The sequence below is a fragment of the Xenopus laevis genome, chromosome 2L, assembly GCF_017654675.1.
Source record: "Xenopus laevis strain J_2021 chromosome 2L, Xenopus_laevis_v10.1, whole genome shotgun sequence".
Lineage (NCBI taxonomy): Eukaryota > Metazoa > Chordata > Amphibia > Anura > Pipidae > Xenopus > Xenopus laevis.
Window position 1 is genome coordinate 10,605,593 of NC_054373.1, and position 23,872 is coordinate 10,629,464.

Here is a 23,872-nt window from a genome sequence, read left to right on the forward strand (position 1 = left end):
CATTCTACATAAAATATATACTGCCCTGTTGTAGTGGTGGGATATGACTCTCGGCTGTTGGATTTATGGTTTTCTTTATAAATAATACATGTTCTGAGCCAATGCAGAACGCAAGGTTGGAGCTGTTACTTTCAAGCTTCAAACACTGAGCAGTAAGCAGACTGTCCAGCCTCGCTGGATCTTCTGTTACAATTTAACCCCCTTGTGCCTCGCTGAGCCGAATTCCCAGTGGATCCCTCGGTTATTGTGCACTCATATTCCTTCTGCATCATTCCCAAGGCAACACAGCTGAGTATAATAGTGTCATAATTATAATGGTGTATTAGTGTCATAATAGTGTATAATAGTGTCATAATTATAATAGTTTATAATAGAGTCATAATAGTGTGATAGTTTAAAATAGTGTTATAATAGTGTATAATAGTTTATAATAGTGTCATTTTGTGTATAATAGTGAATAATAGTGTGTAATGGTGTCATAATAGTGTATAATAGTGTCATAATTATAATAGTGTATAGTAGTGTATAATGTATAATAGTCTATAATATTTTATAATAGTGTCATATAGTGTATAATAGTGAATAATAGTGTGTAATAGTGTCATAATAGTGTATAATAGTGTCATAATTATAATAGTGTATAATAGTGTCATAATTATAATAGTGTATGATAGTCATAATAGTGTGATAGTGTATAATAGTGTCATAATAGTGTATAATAGTTTAAAACAGTGTCATAATAGTGTATAATAGTGTCATAATAGTGTATAATAATGCATAATAGTGTATAAGTTTATAATAGTGTCATAATAGTGTCATAATAGTGCATAATATTGTATAATAGTGAATAATAGTGTGCAATAGTGTATAATAGTGTCATAATAGTGCATAATAATGTATAATAGTGTATAATAGTGCATAATAGTGTATAATAGTGTCATAATAGTGTATAATAATGCATAATAGTGTATAAGTTTATAATAGTGTCATAATAGTGTCATAATAGTGCATAATATTGTATAATAGTGAATAATAGTGTGCAATAGTGTATAATAGTGTCATAATAGTGCATAATAATGTATAATAGTGTATAATAGTGCATAATAGTGTATAATAGTGTGTAATAGTGTATAATAGTGCATAATAGTGCATAATAGTGTATAATAGTGTATAATAGTGCATAATCTTGTATAATAGTGTATACTAGTATCAGTGCTGAGACGGTGTCCAGAGCAGGTCAGACCAGTCCATTAAGTGTCTTGAATAACAAAACATCTCAGTTTCAAATAAGGCTGTGAATTCAGCCACCCAACAGAGCAGAATTTATAGTCTTTGGGGGATGGGAGGGTACAGTGTATCACAGGTCACAATCCGGCAGGAATGGAGTCATTCGGAATTGTCAAAAACTCACTATCCTCCTGCCACTGAGCAACCGGCCGTGGTGGAAAATTTTGCTGATTGAACCTTGTATGTAACATCCCCTGGAGTCATTAGATCAAACAGCGAATCAGAGACGACTCCCAGAACTTGGATTGGATCTCTGCTGCTATGGGCCTAACTACAGAGGAAGCAGACCCTGCAGCTGCAGTGGACCCAAGAAGTATAGGGGCCCCATGAGGCCGAAATCATGCTCAAATTCAATATCTGTTAGTAAACCAGGACAACTTCTGGATATGTTGGGGGTCCTACAATTAATTTGCCCAGTAACATTTGGTTGCCACTCCGCTGGGCTGTAACATCGTCCAACTGAATTTCTGTTGTTTCCTGCCAAGAAGAAAAATGGATGTTCTGGTAAAATGCTCTTATTGTATGTTTCACTGCTCTGTATCTCTCTATCATTACTTCCCACTGAAGCATCCGCCATGGCTCTTATACAGGACTGAAGGGCTTACCCTTTTGGCACTGGGCAAAATTAAAATCCCCAAAACTGGTGTGAAAAATGTGAGAATCTATATACGTATATATATATATATATATATATATATATATATATATATATATATATATATATATATATATATATATATATATATATATATGAACAGAAGATCAGCACTCTCTGTAATCAGGTGACAAAAGTATGTTGATTTATTATACACAATATAACATCTTATCCGATGTTTCGGTCTACCATTTAAAATTTTATTCTTGAACCAACAAATGTATTTTTTAGCTGTAATATAGGCAGGGTCGGACTGGGCGGCCCGGGGCCCACCGGGACTGCTGTCCAGGGGCCCCCGCCAGCCCCCCACCCCCTACTAAGACAAGTCGGCTCAGAGAGTGAGCCGTTCAGCGCGCATGAGCAATATCGCCGCTCGCTCTGGAGAAGAGTTCTGGCCCGGCGGGGGCCCACGAGGGTCGGGGCCCACGGGTTTTTTCCCGGTGTCCCGCCGGGCCAGTCCGACACTGAATATAGGTGTGTAGATGCCATCTCAATGCATTGTGCCTGATTCTGAGCTTTGAGAAGGAGCCAGCACTTCAGGATGGAACTGCTTTCAGACAACTATTGTTTCTCCCCTTCCCTTTTCATTGTAGCACGGCCTAGGCCGTGCCCCCTAGTCCCACCTAGTGGTAGACATGAGAATATCACACACACAGGAAAAACCCAGGTTTTACCTGCTTGGGTGCTATTCTCATGTCTATCACTAGGTAGGGCTAAGGAGCAGAGTGACTGAAGTTAATCAGCACAAGTCACATGACTGGGGCACCTGGGAAACTGACATTATGTCTAGCCCAAAATTTTATATAAATAAACTGTTTGCTCTTTTAAAAAAACAGATTTCAGTGAAGAATTCTGCAACATGGGAGTCTTTTTTTGCTACAAAAAAATGTTGCACGACAAAATATTTGCGGCAAAAACATTTCACACATTTTTCTGCAGTTTCAATCGTTTTTCAGCGAAGCAAATTGCGACAGATTTATTCATCACTACTGACCTTAGCTCTTGATGGAACCTGTTGGGGAAAATAGGGGTGTCACACATTCTATGCTTTCATACCTTTCTGTCTGTGTAAATAAATGAAAGACAAACCTCTCTTATAATAAAACCTATGTTGTTTTTTTTTTTAATATAAAATAAGCAGTGCAGGAGAAGAATAATGCCAGAGGAATCTGTGAGGCTCTGCACCATTTCACCAGTCAGTGCAATATCACTATTTAAAAAACCCAATGCCTACAAACAGGAATATTGCTACAAAAAAAGAGCAAATCCAATGAAACTCTGTAAATGTTTCTCCAGAAAATTGATGTCATGTGTGAATGTTACATTACACCAGCCAAACGTATCATTGTGAAATAATGAATAAACATTTGCTTTATGTTGTGACGGGTATTGATGTTTATACAGCAAAATGCTCTCTGATCAAGTCATAGTAGATATTGTTGCACATTTTCCTATTATTTATGGATATAAATATATTTTTTCATTTTATGTGGCGTACCAGTGCATTCCGTCAGCCATACAGTTGGGGAGGTTTTTTAATAAAGTTTGAATCCTAAAAAAAAGTTTTTTTTAACTATGAAATCCAAAATCTTAGTAGAAAGAAAACCTAAAATTTTTCGAAATGTATTATACCCTGAGGATGTTAAAAGCTTGAATCCAAAAATACTCAATCTCAAACTTGTCGAGGTCCTGTAGAATGGCAGATAACCCTTTTCCAATTTAATATTATGGTCTGCGCTGGGTTTGCAGTGATTTTATTGAGACATTTTATGGAGACCTGCCGAGGTTCTTTATAAGTCCCTATCCTGTCGTCTGCACTGGAATTAGCCTGAAAATCTATCTATTTTGGACATTTCCGGCAAAAATCCGAAAAAAATGTGGGGTATTCGGGAAAAAGCCCAAAAAAATCTAGCGATTCGGGAAAAAACTCAGAAAAAAACATACAATTCAGAATTTCACTTGATTTTTGTGTGTTTGTTCCCGATCCGATTAGATCATGCTTTTTTTTAATAATAAGTAAACTCCAATTGTGGATTCTAGTTTGGTCTGCCTTTTTTTTATTTAAATAGTTTGATAAATTCAGATTTTGATAAATAAGGACCAAAAAGTACTCATACAGTTGGGGGTTATTTACTAAACTCCGAATGCAAAAATCATGAAAAATTCAGGATTTTTTTTTCATAAAATCTGACTTTTAAAATATAATTTTTTTCGGAATTTATTAAACCCCGAGGATGGAAAAGTCCGAAACTGAAAATCCAGCATCTCAGACCTGTCGAGGTTGCATATACATCAATGGGAAAAGTCCAAAAGTTTTTTGATGTTTTTGGGTGAAAATTACGAAAAAAATCTTGAAAATTGGATGAAAAAGTCTGAAAAATTTGTGAAAAGCAAATTTTCCATAAAATGTAATAATAAATAAGCGTAAAAACCCCTAGCGGATTTGATCGGAGTTTGTAGCAAAAAATATTGAGATAAATTCGGACTTTTATAAATAACCCCCTCAGTGTGAGCTCCGGTACTGTTAACTAGTGATCACAGTATTTTTTATGTTGATGCTGTAGCATTGGAACATAAGTATTGGTTCCTAATACACATGAGAATACCAGGTTACATTGCAGGGCTGTGATGGAGGGTTCCCATGAATTACTAACATTTCGGTTAGTACTTGTCACCCACTCAGGTCCTGGAGGTGGAAGAGCTCCTCATGTTAATGATTTTGCAGCCATCTGGCCCGAGTTCTCTATGGGTTTTTTCAAGGACAGCGTTCAGTTATATTATCAATGGCCAATGACATCGGGCTTTTTAATAAGCATTTGGTGTGGCTGTTGGTGTGTTTGGAGGTGTCTGTTGGGGTGATGCACACGTCATGTAAAATAATAGTAATAGAATTTCATAAGTTCCATGTTCTGGTGCATTGATTTAATCACTTGATGGGACACGAGTCAGCAGCTAATAAACCCACTCAGAGCTGATTTTTGTTTGTACTGAGCATGTGTGTCTGCCCGAAAGCTCTTTATAACTTTAATCCTGCTTTTCCTTTCAGGTGATCAGTGACTTTGAGGCTGCCCCTGATTCTTTCTTCTACCGAATACCAAGTTTAAGTCGGAACAGACAGTACAGTGTGTGGGTGGTAGCGGTGACTGCAGCAGGCCGTGGCAACAGCAGTGACATTATCACCGTGGAACCAGTGGCTAAAGGTACACACCTTTTTATCAGTGGTTTAATTACTATATCAGTTCACTTATCAAGGAAATGGGGCCTTGGGTCAGATCATTTGAATCATTTGTAATGTTGTGGTATGATCACCTTTGGCAAATGCAGACCCCCTTCTTCTCAACCAGTGTGTTTGTGCTGGGTTGGACCCTAACCCAACTAACCCACACCTGAACCTAACCCAACCAACCCACACCTGACCCTAACCCAACTAACCCACACCTGACCCTAACCCAACCAACCCACACCTGACCATAACCCAACCAACCCACACCTGACCCTAACCCAACCAACCCACACCTGACCCTAACCCAACCAACCCACACCTGACCCTAACCCAACTAACCCACACCTGACCATAACCCAACCAACCCACACCTGACCCTAACCCAACTAACCCACACCTGACCCTAACCCAACCAACCCACACCTGACCCTAACCCAACCAACCCACACCTGACCCTAAACCAACCAACCCACACCTGACAGTAACCCACACCTGACCCTAAACCCAACTAACCCACACCTGCCTCTAACCCAACTAACCCACACCTGACCCTAACCCAACCAACTCACAACTGACCCTAACACAACTAACCCACACCTGACCCTAACCCAACTAACTCACAACTGACCCTAACACAACTAACCCACACCTGACCCTAACCCAATTTATGAAGACTTTCACTCGACCCAACCCGTAATACAATATTTCCTTATATACCCACACCTGACTTGCCCCTGTCTCTGACGTCACGTAGGAGCAGCGAGTATCTATATATAGACTTATATGGACGCAGAATTTAGGCACTGTTAGGTTGGGGGTGGGGAGGGTGGCAAGGGCAACAGGAAGAGCACCTGCACCCGAATATTGTGTCCACAGGCCTGCAAATCACTAGTGCTGATGTTTTATTCAAAATTATCATAAAATCTGTAAATTGCATTACAGGTATGGGATCCATTAGCCAGAAACCTGTTATCCAGAAAGATACAAATTATGGAAAGACTCCATTTTATTCATATAATCAACATTTTATATAATGATTCCCTTTTCTCTGTAATAGAGGGAAAAAAAAACCTTTTTGGGTTTATTTAATGTTGAAATCATTTTTTAGCAGATTTAGGGGGTTATTTACTAAAACTCAAATTTTTCTCATAATTTCAATAAAACAAACCCAACCAAACTCCCATCCATGATTTTACATTAATTATTAATAAAGTAACTTGAAAAATTTGGTTCGTGGAAAAGTCTCAATAAAATCATGAGTAAACTAGAAACGTACAAATTTTTCGGATTTGACTCCCGAATCGTTCGATTTTATAAGTTATTGCCCACAAAACAGATTATTGTGCAAAACTCAGGGCAGACCATGATATCTTCAAATTGGAAAAGGGTCATCGCCATTGTATTTTTGGATTCAGACTTCTAGCAGCTTCAGGGTATAATAAGGGGGTTGTTATAAAAGTTCCGAATGCTAAAAACGCGAAAGATTTTATTTTTTTACTATAAAATATGAATTTTTAGTGGAAAAAGAACTCAAATTTTTCGAGATTTTATTACACTCCTAGGATGCAAAAAGTCGGAATCCAAAATGACTCCAACTTCAATCTGACAAGGTCCTGTAGAAGTCAATGGCAGATGTCCTATTTGCAGTTTGAAGATATTATGGTCTGCCCTGGCTTTCGTATGATAATGTGAACATTTAAGGCTTTTCCGCCAATTTCACAAAAAAATCGGACTTTTCGGTAGGGATGCACCGAATCCTGAATTCGGTCTTTTTCAGCAGGACTCAGATTTGGCCGAATCCTTGTGTCAGGCCGAACCGAATCCGAATCCTAATTTGAATATGTATATTGGGGGTGGGGAGGGAAATCACGTGACTTTTCATCACAAAACAAGGAAGTGAAAAAAATATTCATACTTTTTCCTTCCCCACCCCTAATTTGCATATACATATGCTAATTAGTATTCGCATTCGGTTCGGTATTCAGCCGAATCTTTCACAAAGGATTCAGGGATTCAGCCTAATCCCAAACAGTGGATTTGGTGCATTAAATCTGAAAAAAAAATTTTTTTTCGCACAACAAAATGTAAAAGTCACACTGTCACGGTTATCGTACGCAAAGTCGCGTTTTTTCCTGATTTGTTTTTTTTTGTGTTATTTTTTAATGTTAAATAAGGTTAAATCGTGGCTTTTAGTTTGGTTGGACTTTTATTTTTATCTAAAACATTAGAAAAATTAGGATTTTGATAAATAACCCCCTAAATCTTAAAAAAATCTATTTTTTTACTTTAAAAAAGAGTTTTCCCCTTAAAAAGCCCAACTAGAAAAATTTGAGCTTAAATAAATAACCCCCTTAATGTTTGGAGATCAAAATCACTGAAAGAACCCTTATCCAAAGCCCCAGGTCCCAAGCATTCTGGATAACAGGTCCCATACCTGTATAGCGTTTTGCATAGAACCTTATTTTCACCAATTATTGTAAATTAGGGATCTGGCAACCTCACCCTGATGGGTAAATACGCATTAATTAAAAATGGGACCTATGGCATAACTATGAGTAGGCTCCCTATTGTATCACTGCCAATGTAATGTCTTCCTCAGAGATACTATAGAGTTGTCTCCAAAAGGGGGACAACTGCCCTGCACATAGTCAGGGTCGGACTGGGAGGCATGGGGCCCACCGGGGCTACTGCCCCAGGGCCCCCTCCAGCCGCCACTGCGGCTCCGGAGTGCTGCAGGGGGCTAGTGCGCATGCGCGCGGCGCTGCGTTTGTGCGCATGCGCAGCCATTCTATTCTACCGCGACCCCAAACAAAGTGGGGTCGCGCCGCCCCACTAAGTAGCGGATCTGGGCCGGCGGAGCCCACAAGAGCCCGGGGCCCACCGGGGTTTTTCCCGGTGTCCCGCCGGCCCAGTCCGACACTGCACATAGTGATTCCCCAGCGAGGTTAATAAAGATCACTATATATATTATATAAACCATCCAAGCCCCTCATAAAGGAATTAAAGGAATCAGCTATCACAATAAAACCCGCATAACTCATTGTCCTCACTGTGAAGAACCATTTCTGCTGCTTGAAATGAACGTAGATCCCACAATAGTACCAACCTTTCAGCTTTAATTAGTCTTCATGAATTCTGATAAAGCCTGAAATAGAATAACAGAGGAAGCTGCTCCCTGAATACTCAATTATTAGGGACCAAACTCTTGTTAATTTTTCATTTTTATCATTGTTGAGTGGCATTCTTCTAATGATTCTCTGAGATATTTATCTCACTAACAGGCAGGGGTGGAGTTATCAAGGGTCGAAGTGAAAATTTGAATTTGAAATTGAATTGCGAGCTATTTTGTGTGTGCTTCAACTAGGGAATAGTTCGAATAATAATAATTTGAATTTGAAAATAATTCAAATTTGAATTTTTTTTCTCGAAAACTCGAATATCAAAATTTATCATGTACTGTCTCTTTAGAATTTCGACTTCAACCATTGGCCATCTAAAACCTGCCGAATTGCTGTTTTAGCCTTTGGCGGGACCTCCTAGAACCTATTTGGAGTCAAATTTTGGACTTTGAAAAATCGTAGTATTGTTTTTTAAAAAAACTTTGATCGAATACTGCCTATTCACCCGGAAAAAAAACACAGATATTTTTTTAAATACATTTCGGTTGGTCATTTTTTTATTGGAGTTTTGACTTTTTTTTATTGGAAAATTTGACCCTTAATAAATCAGCCCAGTAAATGGAATTGTTAGTTTTACATTTAAACAGATTTACCTGAATGCATTCATGCACAGAGTCTTCTTTAGCAACTGTCATATCTCTCCCGCTCCAGCATCCAAACCTTTTGCCTCCAGCCTTGGCTTTCATAATGGGAACCTTCCCAACAAGTTGTCTGTGCTAAAGCGCAATTACCATGTTTGATCCTTGCCTAAATCATGTGACTTAATCTTGCCTGGAACGCTTTTTACAATACACAAAAAAACCGAAGAACTGCCTTTTTTTCCTCCCCATTACACTTCTGCACAATATTTCTTATTTCCTACCTAGAGGCATTAAATCCAGAAAGCCTAATTCTTGTGTTATGTTAGTGCATTCGCTTGCTTGGCTTATCCCTGACATCTAAGCTGGAGTCGCTGCTTTTAGCTGGAGTAATGGATAACTATGGCAGGGATTCGCTGCAGGGAAGCTCCCAACGGCATCAAAATCTCATTATTACTCTCATTATTTTCACGGCAAACGAAAGCAGAATGGCATCGGTGGAATGAAAGTTGGAAATCTTTTAAAGTACGTGCGCAGGGATGATTTATGCCTTCGCTCGCAGGGAGTCAACTCGTCTGCCATCAAGTTATAGAACTGAAAAACAAAACCTGCTCATTAACAAGAGAAGGACTTGGATTCTCACCACTAGAAATAAAAGATCTTGGGGAGAAATTAAATGTAACCAAACATGAATCAAATGGAAACCACTTTCCATGATAAAAAAAGAAATAAAAACTCATGGGGTTTATTTACTAAAATCTGAATTTACAGTGTCTCATAATTTAAATATAAAAAAAGCTCAACTAAACTCCCATCCCCAATTTTGCTTTATTTATTAATAAAATAACTCAAATAAATTGGATTGGGACAAAACCCAATAAAATTGAGCAAGAACTCGAATCCTAAATTTTTTGCCCCAAAACTCAGAAAATATCAGATTATTGGGGAAAAAAACCTAGCACAAACCACGAAAACTTAAAATTTCAAAACTTCAAGTGACTAATACAGGACCTTGACAGGTCTGAGATGGCGGGTTTTCAGATTTTGGGTTTTTGCAGCGTAATAAATAAATCTTGAAAAATCCGAGTTTTTTTATCCCACTAAAATTTTTAATTTTTGCCTCAATAAGTCAGACCAGAGAAATTTGTGGTTTAGTAAATAACCCCCATTTGGGGTTATTTACTGAAATTCGGAATTTATCTCAGAATTTAAATAAAAAAAACTTGACCAAACTCCCATTTCTGAGATTTCCTTATTTATTAATAAAATAACTCGAATAAAGTGGATTGGGAAAAAACCTGATAAAATGTCTAATTTTTTTCGGACCTTTTTTCCCAAAGAGCTCGATTTTTTTTGGATCTTTGCCAAAACCCCCCAGAAAATATCGGATTGTCGGGCAAAACCCAGCACAAACCAAAATGACTTCAAATTGGGATAAGGTAATCTCCCATTGATTTATACATGACCTCAACAGGTCTGAGATGCAGGATTTTGGGATTTGGGTAGTGATGGGCGAATTTATTTGCCAGGCTGAAATTTGTTGTCTATGCCTGTGATAATTTAGATGCTGCTGACAATTAAACGCACGCCCAAGTGTCAAAGCTGTGTGTAGTCATAAATTAGGCAAAATTAAATTATATCTATGCACTATATTTCTGTAAAGAGCTTTACAAGGAGGAAAATAAAAGGTGCTTTATTGCCTCAAGATCTGTCACTTGTGACCAGGAGCCACTTACCATTACATCAAGGGGAACAAAATGACCCCAGTGCACACTTGCTGTGCAATGGGGGCAATGGTTCTGAATTCTGTGCTCTTCAACTTGGTCAAAGGTCAACTACATGGTGACTCTTTAGTTAACACATGCCCCATGTTAATTTATGAAACAGAGGGCAGAGTTGCACATCCAAGGAAATGTCTTTGAAGGTTTTCATTCATTCAGGTCATGGTATATGTAGTAGAAGAAAATCTAGAGCAAATGGACTTGCTGAGTATTCATTGAAGATGTCTCACTACTCATCAGAGCAGCTACTTCAGTTCAACTGGCTAGTGTGGGAAGTCCTCGGCATATATACTCTTCTGATAATCCAATCACAATGGTGCAGTGTAAGTATCCAGAGCTGTGACAAGTGAAACTCACAGAGGTTGTGATTGTCCCCTACAGGGGCCACCGCACGCGTAATTTATGCCTACCTTCAGCAAATCGGAGGAGGGAGATCAGTGGCCTGGGGGAGAGCTGGTGGGGTTCGGGCCCAGTCTGACCCTGGTCACCTTTGTGATTTGATTATTGGAAGACAAGAACTTCTTGTACCAGTCAGTTGAATTGAAGAAGCTGACATCTTCAATGAAATGTCTTCAATGAATACCCAGCAAATCCAGTTGCTCTAGATTTATTTCTAACAGATATAACATTCAAGGAAAAGTGATAAAATTATACTTTCCACCTGTTAATCTACAAAAAAAACCTTACAAACCCTACCCAAGTCACCCTTATCCTAAAATAATTTCATCCATGTCTATCCATAACTTGAAGAAAATGATGGCCTTTAGTTCTTGAAGTTTGTTGCTTTAAGACGCATTTCCTAAACTCATGGCTTGGTTTTGTTCCTAGTCAGCAAGGAGGCTTAATTTATAAATGTCCAGTGAAACGCAGATTAATGAGCAACCAACGCATCCCGCTCTGCTGGATGCAGCCCAAAAATCGAATCGGTGGACAAGCGAGGAACATTTTTATGACAGTGATGGATTCAATTCTACAATCTAAACCTTACACCTTAACCATTTATAAATAAATCATTGGGATGGAACTGGGAGAGGTTTGGCAACAAGAAGGCAGGAAAATAGGGCTTTTATCTTCCTTCTCAATGTGCATTAAACCCAAGCAAGGGACAAGGGATAGTTGTGATCATATACTCTTCTGCTGCATCAAACCCAAGCAAGGGATAGTTGTGATCACAGGCTCTTCTGCTGCATTTAACCAAAGCTAGGGACAAGGGATAGTTGTGATCACAGGCTCTTCTGCTGCATCAAACCCAAACAAGGGACAAGGGATAGTGGTGATCACAGGCTCTTCTGCTGCATCAAACCCAAGCAAGGGACAAGGGATAGTTGTGATCACAGGCTCTTCTGCTGCATCAAACCCAAGCAAGGGATAGTTGTGATCACAGGCTCTTCTGCTGCATTTAACCAAAGCTAGGGACAAGGGATAGTTGTGATCACAGGCTCTTCTGCTGCATCAAACCCAAACAAGGGACAAGGGATAGTGGTGATCACAGGCTCTTCTGCTGCATCAAACCCAAGCAAGGGACAAGGGATAGTTGTGATCACAGGCTCTTCTGCTGCATTAAACCCAAGCAAGGGACAAGGGATAGTTGTGATCACAGATTCTTCTGCTGCATCAAGGGATAGTTGTGATCACAGGCTCTTCTGCTGCATCAAACCCAAGCAAGGGACTTGCAAGTCAATGCTCATGTCCCCAATTCTTCCAAGTTCACAGAAAAAAATTGATGCATTATGGACACAAAACGTGTATTTCCATCGATTTCTTGCACTTGTCACATTGCACTGTTTTTTGCAAATAAGCCCCATAGATGAAAATTAGGCCAAATGAAACAAGTAGCTACTATTTAACCATTGTAAATTACAGAAGAAACACACGTGGTCTCTGTTACCTCCTGGCTCTGGTAAAATGTGCTACAAACATACAAGCACCCTCAAAGTCACTAAAGACGCTTCTCATAGCCATAGGGCATTTTTATAATGGGATCTTAGCATGACTTGACCAATGAACTGACCTGCATAGGAACCCTGTCTGGGTGGCAGTATCCATTTTCAATAAACTTTTTATCCCATCTTAATTTTTTTTTAGTATTTTTAAGATATTAAAAGGTTCTGCTCGCCAATAAACCCTTATGATTAGCTGTTGTAAACATATTAAAGAAAAAATTAAGAAAGATGTTTATGAAACATCTACTGCAATTTGGGGAAATTCTTTAAAGGGGAACTATTCCGAAAATGAAAATTCAATATAAGCTTCCTCATACTAAAGTAAGAAACTTTCTAAATACAATCAAACATTCTGCATTGTTTCTGAAATAATCAAGTTTATATTCACTATCCCTCTCTCAGCATCTGTTTCTCTTTATTCTCTCTTCATGCAGCAGTTGGATGGGCTTGGGCTTCTTTCCTAGCAGATGTGTTAGAGCTCAGTTAAATAATTGATTCTAGTACAAACAAAATCTAACAAAATAACTGTTTTTTGCACAAATCCTGCATGTAGAGAGACATGATGTCTGGTGATTTTAATAGAGTGAGCTCTAATACATCTTCTAGGCTAAAGGAGCCCCCCCCCCCCATAGAATATACTGGATCTAACTGTCAATGAATATCTGATACCCAACTGCTGAATGAAGACACAATGAAGAGAAACAGATGCTGAGAGAGGAATAGTGAAAGATAAAGGAAAGATAAACTTGATTATTTCTGAAACAGTACAGAATTATTAATTGATTGTATTTAGAAAGTTCCTTTATTCAGTATGCTTATTTCATTTTTGCGATAGTTGGCCTTTAATTGCAAGGGCAAGAATGATATCACAAATATAAATGAGCCCTGCCTATAAACAAGGTATATGAACGTATGAACATATGCTGATAGTTGGAGGTAAATAAATCAGTAACAGGTTTGATATGAATGTCACCAAGGAAATCTGGTTTGACTCAAGCTTTCAATAAACACATAAATGACCACGGGGAAGTGCCACCAAACGTATAATTACGGTGTAATAAAGTGGAACTGGTATTTGGCTCCAGATGATGGATTGCAAGCTCCGCACTAATAATACTGCTGAGAGAGTGCCTCTTGGCACAATTTGCTGTGCTTCACAGATAAAGAACCCTTTGTGGGTAAGGTTTTATGCTGAGATAACTCTTGCTGCGTAGACACCACAGCCACCTTCAGAATAGCCAAAGGACACAGAGAAATGGGAAACAAAGGTTTCAGCTTAAATAATTCATGTTGTGCCTGTGTGTTTTCCCTCCTTTCTGGAAATTTTAAAGCATTTTTGCCAGGCACCATGCAGAGAATTGTTTACTCTTTTACTCTAAGATTACTAATATTACTTGGCTTCCCTTTCCCTGCCCTCAAGGACACACTTGTGTACAACATCACCCTCTGGATAATAATTTAGGCTGAGATAAATAGCTTAATAATATGTCTGGGATCCTCGTGGGGTGAAAAATATATACACACAACCTTAATGTTTTAATTGTCCTTCTGAGTTGTGCCTTTTTTAATGTTAGAGTTAACTTTCATTTTTATTAAGGATCTTTAATAATTCTGGGTTTTTATTAGATTTGTTACTCACAGATTTCGGAGCTTTAATGGTGTTTTTGCTATGCAATGTTCAAGTGCTTAAAGGAGAAAAGGAAGGGGAAAGATAGCTGGGAAAGCCTAGGCTACATTGGACCAGTGAAGGTGAATGTAGTGTCCCCTCCCTCCTCTCCGTCGCTCTCCCTCCCTCTGTTTCTGTCCCCTCCTCTCTGTCACTCTCACCTACCTCCCTCTGTCGCTGTCCCCTACCTCCTCTCCGTCGCTCACCCCTCCCTTCCTTCTGTCTCCTCCTCTCTCCCCTCCATCTCCTCTCTCTCCCCTCCATCTCTTCTCTCTCTGTTGCGCCAGTCTGGCGTGCGTACATGATTTTAAACGGGTGGTGGCCGGCCGGGTTGCCTAGGGCGCCCGGGCGGCCTGGCCCTGCATATAGGAGCTAGTGATGTCACGCAAAGTATGCACGTGACATCACTTCCGCCAACCAGCTTGGCTCCATACCCCTCACCCCCCCCAGCTCTTTCACTGGATTTCCTATGGGCAATTTTTAGTTTTTTTGTTTTTAAATTTAAAAAATAAATTTATAGGTACCCAAGGGCCGCCCCCCAAAATCTGCCGCCCTAGGCACAGGCCCTCGGGTGCCTTAATATAAATACGCCCCTGGCTGTAATCTAAGGGACCATAAGGGTTTCAGCTAACATTTCTTCTGATACTAGTGGGCCATGTGTCCATACAAACAAAAAGGGCGGCTGGCTCCAATCTCTTCTGGACTATTTAAATGTTAATAGAACAAAATCAAATCTAAACCTGCTTATACAGGGTAAAACCCCCTAAACACTTCATAAATTAAATCAAAGCAAGCCACAAGGTAATCCTTACCAAGTGGAAAGGTATGACCTGGGTGTCCAAACCCCAGGCCCGTCACTAGAATATTGTTTCAAAAAGTAGAAATCAGCAGAGCTTGTCACTCACCAAATCTGCCGAGTGGCCCGGGTGCCGTGCCCCGAACCCGTAGCATAGGCAACATCAATCTTCAAAATAAATATGCACGCACTCCTGCGACCATGGCAATGGAGGTTAAAAATTCGTAACTTTTATTCCATTTAGTTAAAAGGTATGCGTCCTAAGGAATGGAATAAAAGTTACGAATTTTTAACCTCCATTGCCATGGTCGCAGGAGTGCGTGCATATTTATTTTGAAGATTAGTCGGCCATGTGAGCACATTTAAAAGAGAAGTAGGATGTGGTTTATAAAGGAGAATTCTGGCACATATATGTGAAATGAAAAGAAGTTACAGCTTGTTGTGTAGAGTTCCCTGGATGCCCCAAGAGGTGATGATAATGTCCACATACAATACTAAGGCATCTCTCCCTGATCTGCCTCCAGCTCCTGCTCGGATCTTAACGTTCAGTGGTACAGTCACAACTCCATGGATGAGAGATATCGTCCTGCCTTGCAAAGCTGTCGGTGACCCCTCTCCTACAGTCAAGTGGATGAAGGAAAGGTAACCAGCAACTAAATGTATTCCCTGTAGTACATTAATGAAAATAATAGATGCAACGTTTGCACCAGTCCTGGTGACCCGCAGCAGTTGGCATTTGCTGGTCAAGTGTTTCAAAACAAACATCGAACTGGTTCTGGTTGGTTAATAAAACCAGGAGCAAACTTTGCATCTTTTGTTACAACAGACATTACCCCTTACAGCTGTAAAATAGAATAATGTTTTTCCAGTTAAATTCTGGCCAAAAGTTGATCTTTATTTTGCTTGTTTCATATATACACTCAACCAACTTTCAACTAGCCAAACCCACACTAACCATTCTTTTGACCCACACATTAACTAAATGCATTTTTTTGTGCTGTTGCGTTGGAATTCTGCCTTTAGGTAAAAAAAAAAAACATACACTTTGCTGGTTATTTTCTAAACTTTGAATTTATCTCATTATTTTATTGAAAAAAAACACAACCTGATTTGACCTTATTGATTAATTAAAAAACTTGAATTAATTGGAACAGAAAAAAAACAGTAAAAAACAAGCAAAAACCTGAATCGTCCGATTTTTTCAGACTTTTTTACCCAATCACTCGATTTTTGGGGGTTTTTGCCCGAAAACGACAAATTCTTGTAATAATAATAATTTTCAGGCTAAAGCAAGAGCAAACCAAGGTAACTTCAAATTGAGTTTGGTGCCTCTCCCAATGACTTATATAAGACCTTGAAAGGTCTGAGATGGCGGATTTTTGGATTCAAGCTTTTTGCAGCATCGGTGGATAATAAATCTGGAAAAATTTTAGTTTTTTTTTTTCAATGAAAAATTCCAGTTTTTGTCCCAAAAAAGCCAGACCAGATAAATTTGAGGTTTAGTTAATAACCCCCTGGGTGTACAGTTTTGTACCAAACACATTGTGCTAGAGTTACAGGATGAGCCTTCATGAGCATCGCAGCCCTCGTTGTATTTGTGCCATGGTTTAAAGTGGACCCGTCACCCAAAAAAATTATTCAAAATCCTATTTTATCACATTAGTGAACTTTAAATACACTATATAAATTATTAGAATCTTGTTTCCTTCAGAGTGGAAACTCATAATTATAGCAAGCAGGCAGGAGCCATTATGTGGACACTGTTATTAAGACAAGCCTTGTATCATGTCAGAGTCTTGTTTGTGCACCAGAATGGGGGACTTGATGTCCATCCCCATGCCCTGGCTACACAACTAAACGGTGAAAAGAACACGGGAATGTGGGGAGAGCAGTGACATGTAGGAAGTGCTGAATGGAAAGTGAAAGTAATTGTCTGCCCCGCCTCTATGCCACTGGCATAGAGGAGGGGCAGACAATATTTGATTGACAGCTGAGATTTTTAAATGAGTTTACAACAGCTATGAATGCTTTAATAAAAAAAATAGAAATTGGATTTCATGTTTAATTTGAAAAGGACTTTTATTATACAGATTTTTGTGTCTGGGTGACGGGTCCACTTTAAGACACAATTTGTTATTGTTCAGAAACTGGATGGTTCTGTTCATTCCATGAGTAATCATATGAAACATTGACTTTTCCTTGTTTATAATATTCTTTACTCACTGGGTTGGAATCAGATAGAAAAAAAAAGTTGGAGAAAGTCATTAATTGCACCGTTAATAGAAAGTTAGTAGTAAATAGGGTTTGCTTGTGTTCTTTAATACAGATGTCCAAGCCCAACAAGAGACCTGCACTATGATGTTTCCTGCTCTAGAGAGTAGTAGTATTAAGTTCTATTTTCCCAATTTGGGGTGCAGTGTATGAGGGCTCATCTTGGGGGGTGCTTTGGGCACAGTCATAATAACAGTCAAATACCCCCTTAATCCCATTATAAAGAGCTATATTTAATTTAATTTCAGGCATGTGCTCATGACCACTCTTTAAGTAAACATGTGTATTTAGGGAGAATAAACAATTAACATATGAGTAAAGATACTGACATTTTCCTGTAAAAAAAACAAAACAAAAGTATTTATACCACCTTAAAGTGGAAATAAATCCTCCTTGGTTAGTTAGTACTCTTTGTTAATTCCAGTGCACAGATTGCTCAGCCCGATCCTCAACTACAACCAAAACTGGCCTAAATTAACTGCTCCCCTCAGTAACTATTCTCTATTAATTCCAGTCTTCCAGCTGATCCTCAAATTAACCGCTCCCCTCATAGTGGCTCCTGAATTGCAAAGATGCACAGTGGTGTTGACGGCCGCCATGTTTTCCATGTCTCTTTACAATGGTGGCCAACCAGGAGCATGTGCACTATGCCAATACTATGGGCCAGCTTCCAATGAGCATTAGTGATGGGTGAATTGATTCGCCAGGCACAGATTTGTGGTGAATTTCCACACTTCGCCACCTGCAAATTTTTTCTCTAAACTATTGCAAAAATTCACAGCGGAAAAGTTCACTACGACAAAAAAAAATGTTGTGCGTAAACATTTTTTTGACACTCTTTGACTTTAATGCATTTGGACAAGAGTTGCACGTGTAAAAATTGACGTGTGTCAAAATTATTTTGACGTCCATTGACTTCAATATGTTTTGTGAATTTTTCACTAGGGATGGGCGAATTTTTTCGCCTTGTTTCCCCCAAAAAAATTTTTTCCGGAGTTTCACAAACAGATTTGCTCATTACTAGTGAACATGCTCCAGGTTGCTAATCACTGCCATCCAACCAAAGGAATGGAAGAGCCGTGAGAAGCCTTGTGATCTCCAACACCACTGTGCATCTGTGTAGTATGTGAGCCATTGTTGCACAACAGTTAAGTTGGTGGCAGTTGGGGTGATGCTGTTGAGAAGCGGACAGTGCACTGAAGCTAAGAGTTTCTTCCTGTATGGTTGGCTTTAAAAAAACATTTTGTACATAAAAAAATATCCAACAACCTTTGCCATTGTCCTTATCATTCTTGAACACGATAAAGGATTGTGTGCTACATACTGGAAGAGATGGCCATGTGTCAGGGATAGTGATGGGCGAATTTGTCCCATTTCAGTTTGCCCGTATAATTTGCAAAGGCGAAAAATTTGCAAAGCGCATTGAAGTCAATGGGCATCAAAATTATTTTGATGCGCGTCATTTTCGAAACCCGTGACAATTTTTTATACGTGCTCCTATTTTGTCCAAATGCATTAAAGTCATTGGGCGCCTGAATAATTTTGACGTGCGACAATATTAATGCGGGCGACTATTCTGCCGTGTGCCCAAATTCTTTTGACGTGGCTGATATTTTGGCGGTGAACATTCTTGACAGTTTCGCCGGCGAGGAAAAACGGAAATTCGCCGCAAATTTGCGCCTGCTAAATGTATTCGTCCATCACTAGTCAGGGATGTTAGAAATAAGAGGAGGACAGGTTGAAGTATGATGCACCTTAGTCCTTAGTATAATCAATATAACCTTGCCCACAAGTGTCAGTATAACTATATGAAGAATAACAAGTTTGAGGTGAATTTTGAGAAGAAACATCACCTTGCCACTACACGTCACTGACTGAATCCCCTTTGGAATGACTAAGTAGTTCAGTGAAATCCGTCGAGTAACGAGAAAGGAAGGAATGTTAGTGCAATGTGGCGGTGCTGATGCTGCTTTTGCTGCTCTTTGGGCTGAGTGGAGTTTGAGCGTGAAACAGGAGAAGAACAGACAGCATGTTCTGGAATTCACGGACGTCATTGTATAAACATTTGCTGTGCGATGGTTCTGCTTAGGGCTCTGCAAGAGACAAATGTCACCTTGGAAATGCTCTGCACAATAACGCATATGCTTCTCACTTATACTGTTAATATACTGCATAACCTGAATGTTCAGCTTTGTAAGCTTGTCCTCATCATCCACTATGTCTTCATTAAAATAAGAATATATAAGGAACAGTCTTAAAGGGATACTGTCATGGGAAAACATGTTCTTACTGGGAACACTATGCCCACTCACTTGTAGTTGGGGCCATAGCTGCCCATCACTTACACTCCCTAGAGCATACTATTACACCACTAGGCCTCACACTACCTAGGCTCAGTACCTCTTCCAGGAGATGACTCTACTGCTGCAGTGCCCTCTGTTCATCTCTTTTCCCATGATGCATCTCTAGAAATCACTTCCTGAAACCTTCCCTTATATAACCTACTATTCTCCACCCACTGGGGACTTTCTGTCACAACTATCCTCTAGCTCCCCCTAGTGGCCAACCTAAATCTATGTATTAACTATTACTTAAAGGGATACTTTCACGGGAAAAACATGTTTTTTCTCAAAACGCATCAGTTAATAGTTAATAGCTCCAGCAGAATTCTGCACTGAAATCAGTTTCTCAAAAGGGCAAAATGATTTTTTTTATATTTTATTTTGAAATCTGACATGTGGCTAGACATATTGTCAGTTTCCCAGCTACCCCCAGTCATGTGACTTGTGCTCTGATAAACTCTTTACTGCTGTACTGCAATTTGGAGTGATATCTCCCTCTCCCTCCCCCCCAGCAGCCTAACAACAGAACAATGGGAAGGTAACCAGATTACAGCTCCCTAACACAAGATAACAGCTGCCTGGTAGATATAAGAACAGCACTCAATAGTAAAATCCAGGTCCCACTGCGACACATTTAGTTACATTGAGAAGGTAGAAACAAAAGCCTGCCAGAAAGCAGTTCCATCCTAAAGTGCTGGCTCTTCTGAAATCACATGACCAGGCAAAATGACCTGAGATGCACCTACACATCAATATTACAGCTAAAAAAATACACTTGTTGGTTCAGGAATGAAATTTTATATTGTAAAGTGAATTATTTGCAGTGTAATTTATAAATAAAGACTACATCATAAAAATCATGACAGAATTCCTTTAAAAGTATTCATTCCCAATCTATGGGTTTATATATATGAACGTGCAGAACTCCGAGACACCCGGGGGCATCTCAGGGTAGTTCATTTGTGTGTAAAGGTTCTGTGAGGCACTAAGTTGTCTACTTTACAGGACAGATGGAGCAATTAATCTGCTCCATTGGTACCTCGCTGCTGAGGAATGAATTAGCAGAGATGATGGATGGGCTGCATATGGCGGATATCCAGTCTAACTGCTAAATTAACTGGATCACTCGCTATATAGTCTCAGTGATAGATATGGATCGTGCCAGGCCATGAATATTTACTGCTTTCTTGGACATAATTTGAACTAATGAATTCTCAAATACCTCAAATCAAATCTCTTCTTGGCATCAGTGATTTAATATGTTTTGGCCGTCAGAAGCACAAACACAAGACTTTTAAAGGGATAACATCAGCTTGAATAAATTCTGCTTCAAGTAGGGGGTCATGTGATTCTAAGAATACAAGGGGAAGTAGAAACTCTAACTAACATCTAGTTAAAGCTCTATGGAGGTGCTACTAGACTTTAGCTGTTTGGCTGTGCACATGGTATAACTGTGATAGTCTTGACTAGTGATGGGCGAATAAATTTGCTAGGCACGAAATCGCGATGAACTTCCACATTTCGCAGCTGGTAAATTCTCGAAACTCCTGCAAAAATTCACCGGCATCTAAAAAACTTTGACGCGCGTCTGAAAAGTCAACTGTGTCAAAATTGTCGCGTGTCAACGCTATTCAGAAACCCATTAACTTTAATGCCAGCGTCAAAATTTACGTGGGCGTCAAAATTAGAGTATCGCTCATTTTTCATCGTTTCGTGTATTTTGCTGGAATTTTCCAGCGAAGCGAAACTCGCAAAATTAGCCCATCACTAGTCTTGTCATGTTTAAATCAACACAATCATGTAACTTACTGGAACCCACAGCCACAACACCTTTGGGGAGCAATATTTTTATGGATGATCTACTACTGAAGAATATTTAAAGGAAAAAGAGAAACCTATATTTTCTTTCCTTTTACTGAAGAATAAATTAGGGATGCACCGAATCCAGGATTCAGTTCGGGATTCGGCCAGGATTCGGCCGAATCCTTCTGCCCGGCCGAACCGAATCCAATCCTAATTTGCATATGCAAATTAGAGACGGGGAAGCAAATTGCATGTCTTTTTGTCACAAAAAATGTTTTCCCCTTCTCACCACTAATTTGCATATGCAAATTAGGATTCAGATTCGGTTCAGGATTCAGCTGAATCCAAAATAGTGGATTCAGGGCATCCCTAGAATAAATTAAAATTCCCTCTGGTCGCTTTCTGTTTTCATGGTTCCCAATCTTTAGCTCCCTGCAGCAGAATATACAAAGTTATTTTTGTTAAATGAAACACGGATAAAGGGAAGGGTCCAAAAAGAGGAGATTTTGGAATCAATTTCCAATTTATTCCCCCCCTTTTAGGTCACTGTCAATATTTAACTAAAGAAAGGTAATACAGGTATTATGCAGAATCACAGGACCCGGGGCTTTCCGGATAATGGGTCTTTCTGTAATTTGGATTGCCATACTTTAAGTCTACTAAAAAATCATGTAAATATTAAATAAACCCAATTGGCTGTTTTTGCTTCCATTAAGGATTAATTATATCTTAGTTGGGATCAAGTACAAGTTACTGCTTTATTATTACAGAGAAAAAGGAAATCATTTAAAAAAAATTTAGTTAATTTGATTATAATGGAGTCTATGGGAGACGGCCTTTCTGGATAACGGGTTTCTGGATAACGGATCCCATACCTGTACCTTTATTCAATTTCAGGGATTTGAGAAAAACACAGGAGACAAAATGCTTGTTTAAAACTTTTAAATTCAGAGGAAAAACAGATTTATGGCAGCATAATGCGTTATTTCTAAAAGAGAACTATAACTTTGTGCGTTTGGCGAATATAAGCAACATGTACTGTATCATCCGCTTGGCACAACTGCTCTTACGAGTCTGATGGAGGGGCACTAGAAACGAAAACGATTAATTTCAACATAATCCCATGATACATTTAATTGAAAAAATTTGCTGTAAAATAGGTTTATTGCTATGAAAAATAGCTTTAAATACATAGGAGCCTGTAGTTTTTTTATAGGGGCGTTTCCCCCGGGCGTGCCTTATTTTGATTGTAATTCCTTTAATGTATTACTTTTGTTTTCTGTGAGGCAGTAACGGGACCCCCAGTCTAGTCATGATTGATGGGCGAAGAAGTATCTACAGCAATGGAAGCTTCATCATCCGCACGGTCAAAGCGGAGGACTCTGGGTACTATAGCTGCGTTGCCACCAACAGCTGGGGATCTGATGAGATTGTACTCAATCTTCAAGTGCAAGGTAAGAGCCCAGTCCCCCCATAAATTCATTGGACCATATTTATGGCAAAGTGTGTTAGCCTCATACAGCTAGTAGCTCTCTCAATTTAATATCAAGGATATCTGACTCTTTGTGGCCAGGTTTAGGGTCCTGGGGTCTCATTGATAAGGCATTAACCAAGTTACTAACAGCCACAAGAAAAAGCTGGATCCCTTTAACTGTGGTAATCATTACCATATGACTAATTGACTGTACCTGATTAGTTGCAGCTTTTGATAACTTACCAGCCAGTATTTACTACTCTGATTATTGGCAATTTCATGAAACTATTAGCAGTATGATATAGGAGTCATTATTGGAATCTTATTGGACTTGAATGTTGATTATTACATTGTCCTCACATAACCCTTTACTATTAACAATGTAACTTATCTCAGAGCATGGACTGAGTAGCCTACTACATATATGTCCCCATTCAGAGGTTTGATATAATGCAATATATTGGATGTCAAGTAAGTGGGATAGTCCAGGGATGTCTGCACAGGTTGGGACTAAAATTTAGAATAGCCCCTGGCAGTTCAAATACACAAACATCCCGCATAGGCCTAATAAACAGAGACTGTCTATGTCAGAAACTACGGGAGTTATTTACTAAATCTCGATTTTTTTCTGGCCGGGCTTTTAGGGGCAAAACCTTGAATCTTTTGAGATTTATTATACCCCAGTGCCTGAATCCAAAAACCCGGCATCTCAAACCTGTTGAGGTCATGTATACTGTAAGTCAATGGCAGATGTCCCTATACCAATTTGAAGATATTGTGGCCTACACTGGGTTTCACCTGATAATTTGGGGTTTTACGCCTGGAAAAATGGAGGGATTCTGGAATAAAGTCCGGAAAAAATTGCATGATTCGG

General features: G+C 39.2%; 1 protein-coding gene across 2 annotated transcripts in view; it reads left to right on the forward strand.

The window, feature by feature from the left end:
• dscam.L (Down syndrome cell adhesion molecule L homeolog) overlaps positions 1-23,872 on the forward strand; it is a 325,765-nt gene that overhangs the window by 211,494 nt on the left and 90,399 nt on the right. For both annotated transcript variants that reach the window (XM_041581120.1, XM_041581121.1), the window contains exons 21-23: positions 4,989-5,142; positions 15,633-15,750; positions 22,815-22,978. In XM_041581120.1, the coding sequence (XP_041437054.1) occupies positions 4,989-5,142; positions 15,633-15,750; positions 22,815-22,978 (436 nt within the window). The remainder of the gene's footprint in view (positions 1-4,988; positions 5,143-15,632; positions 15,751-22,814; positions 22,979-23,872) is intronic.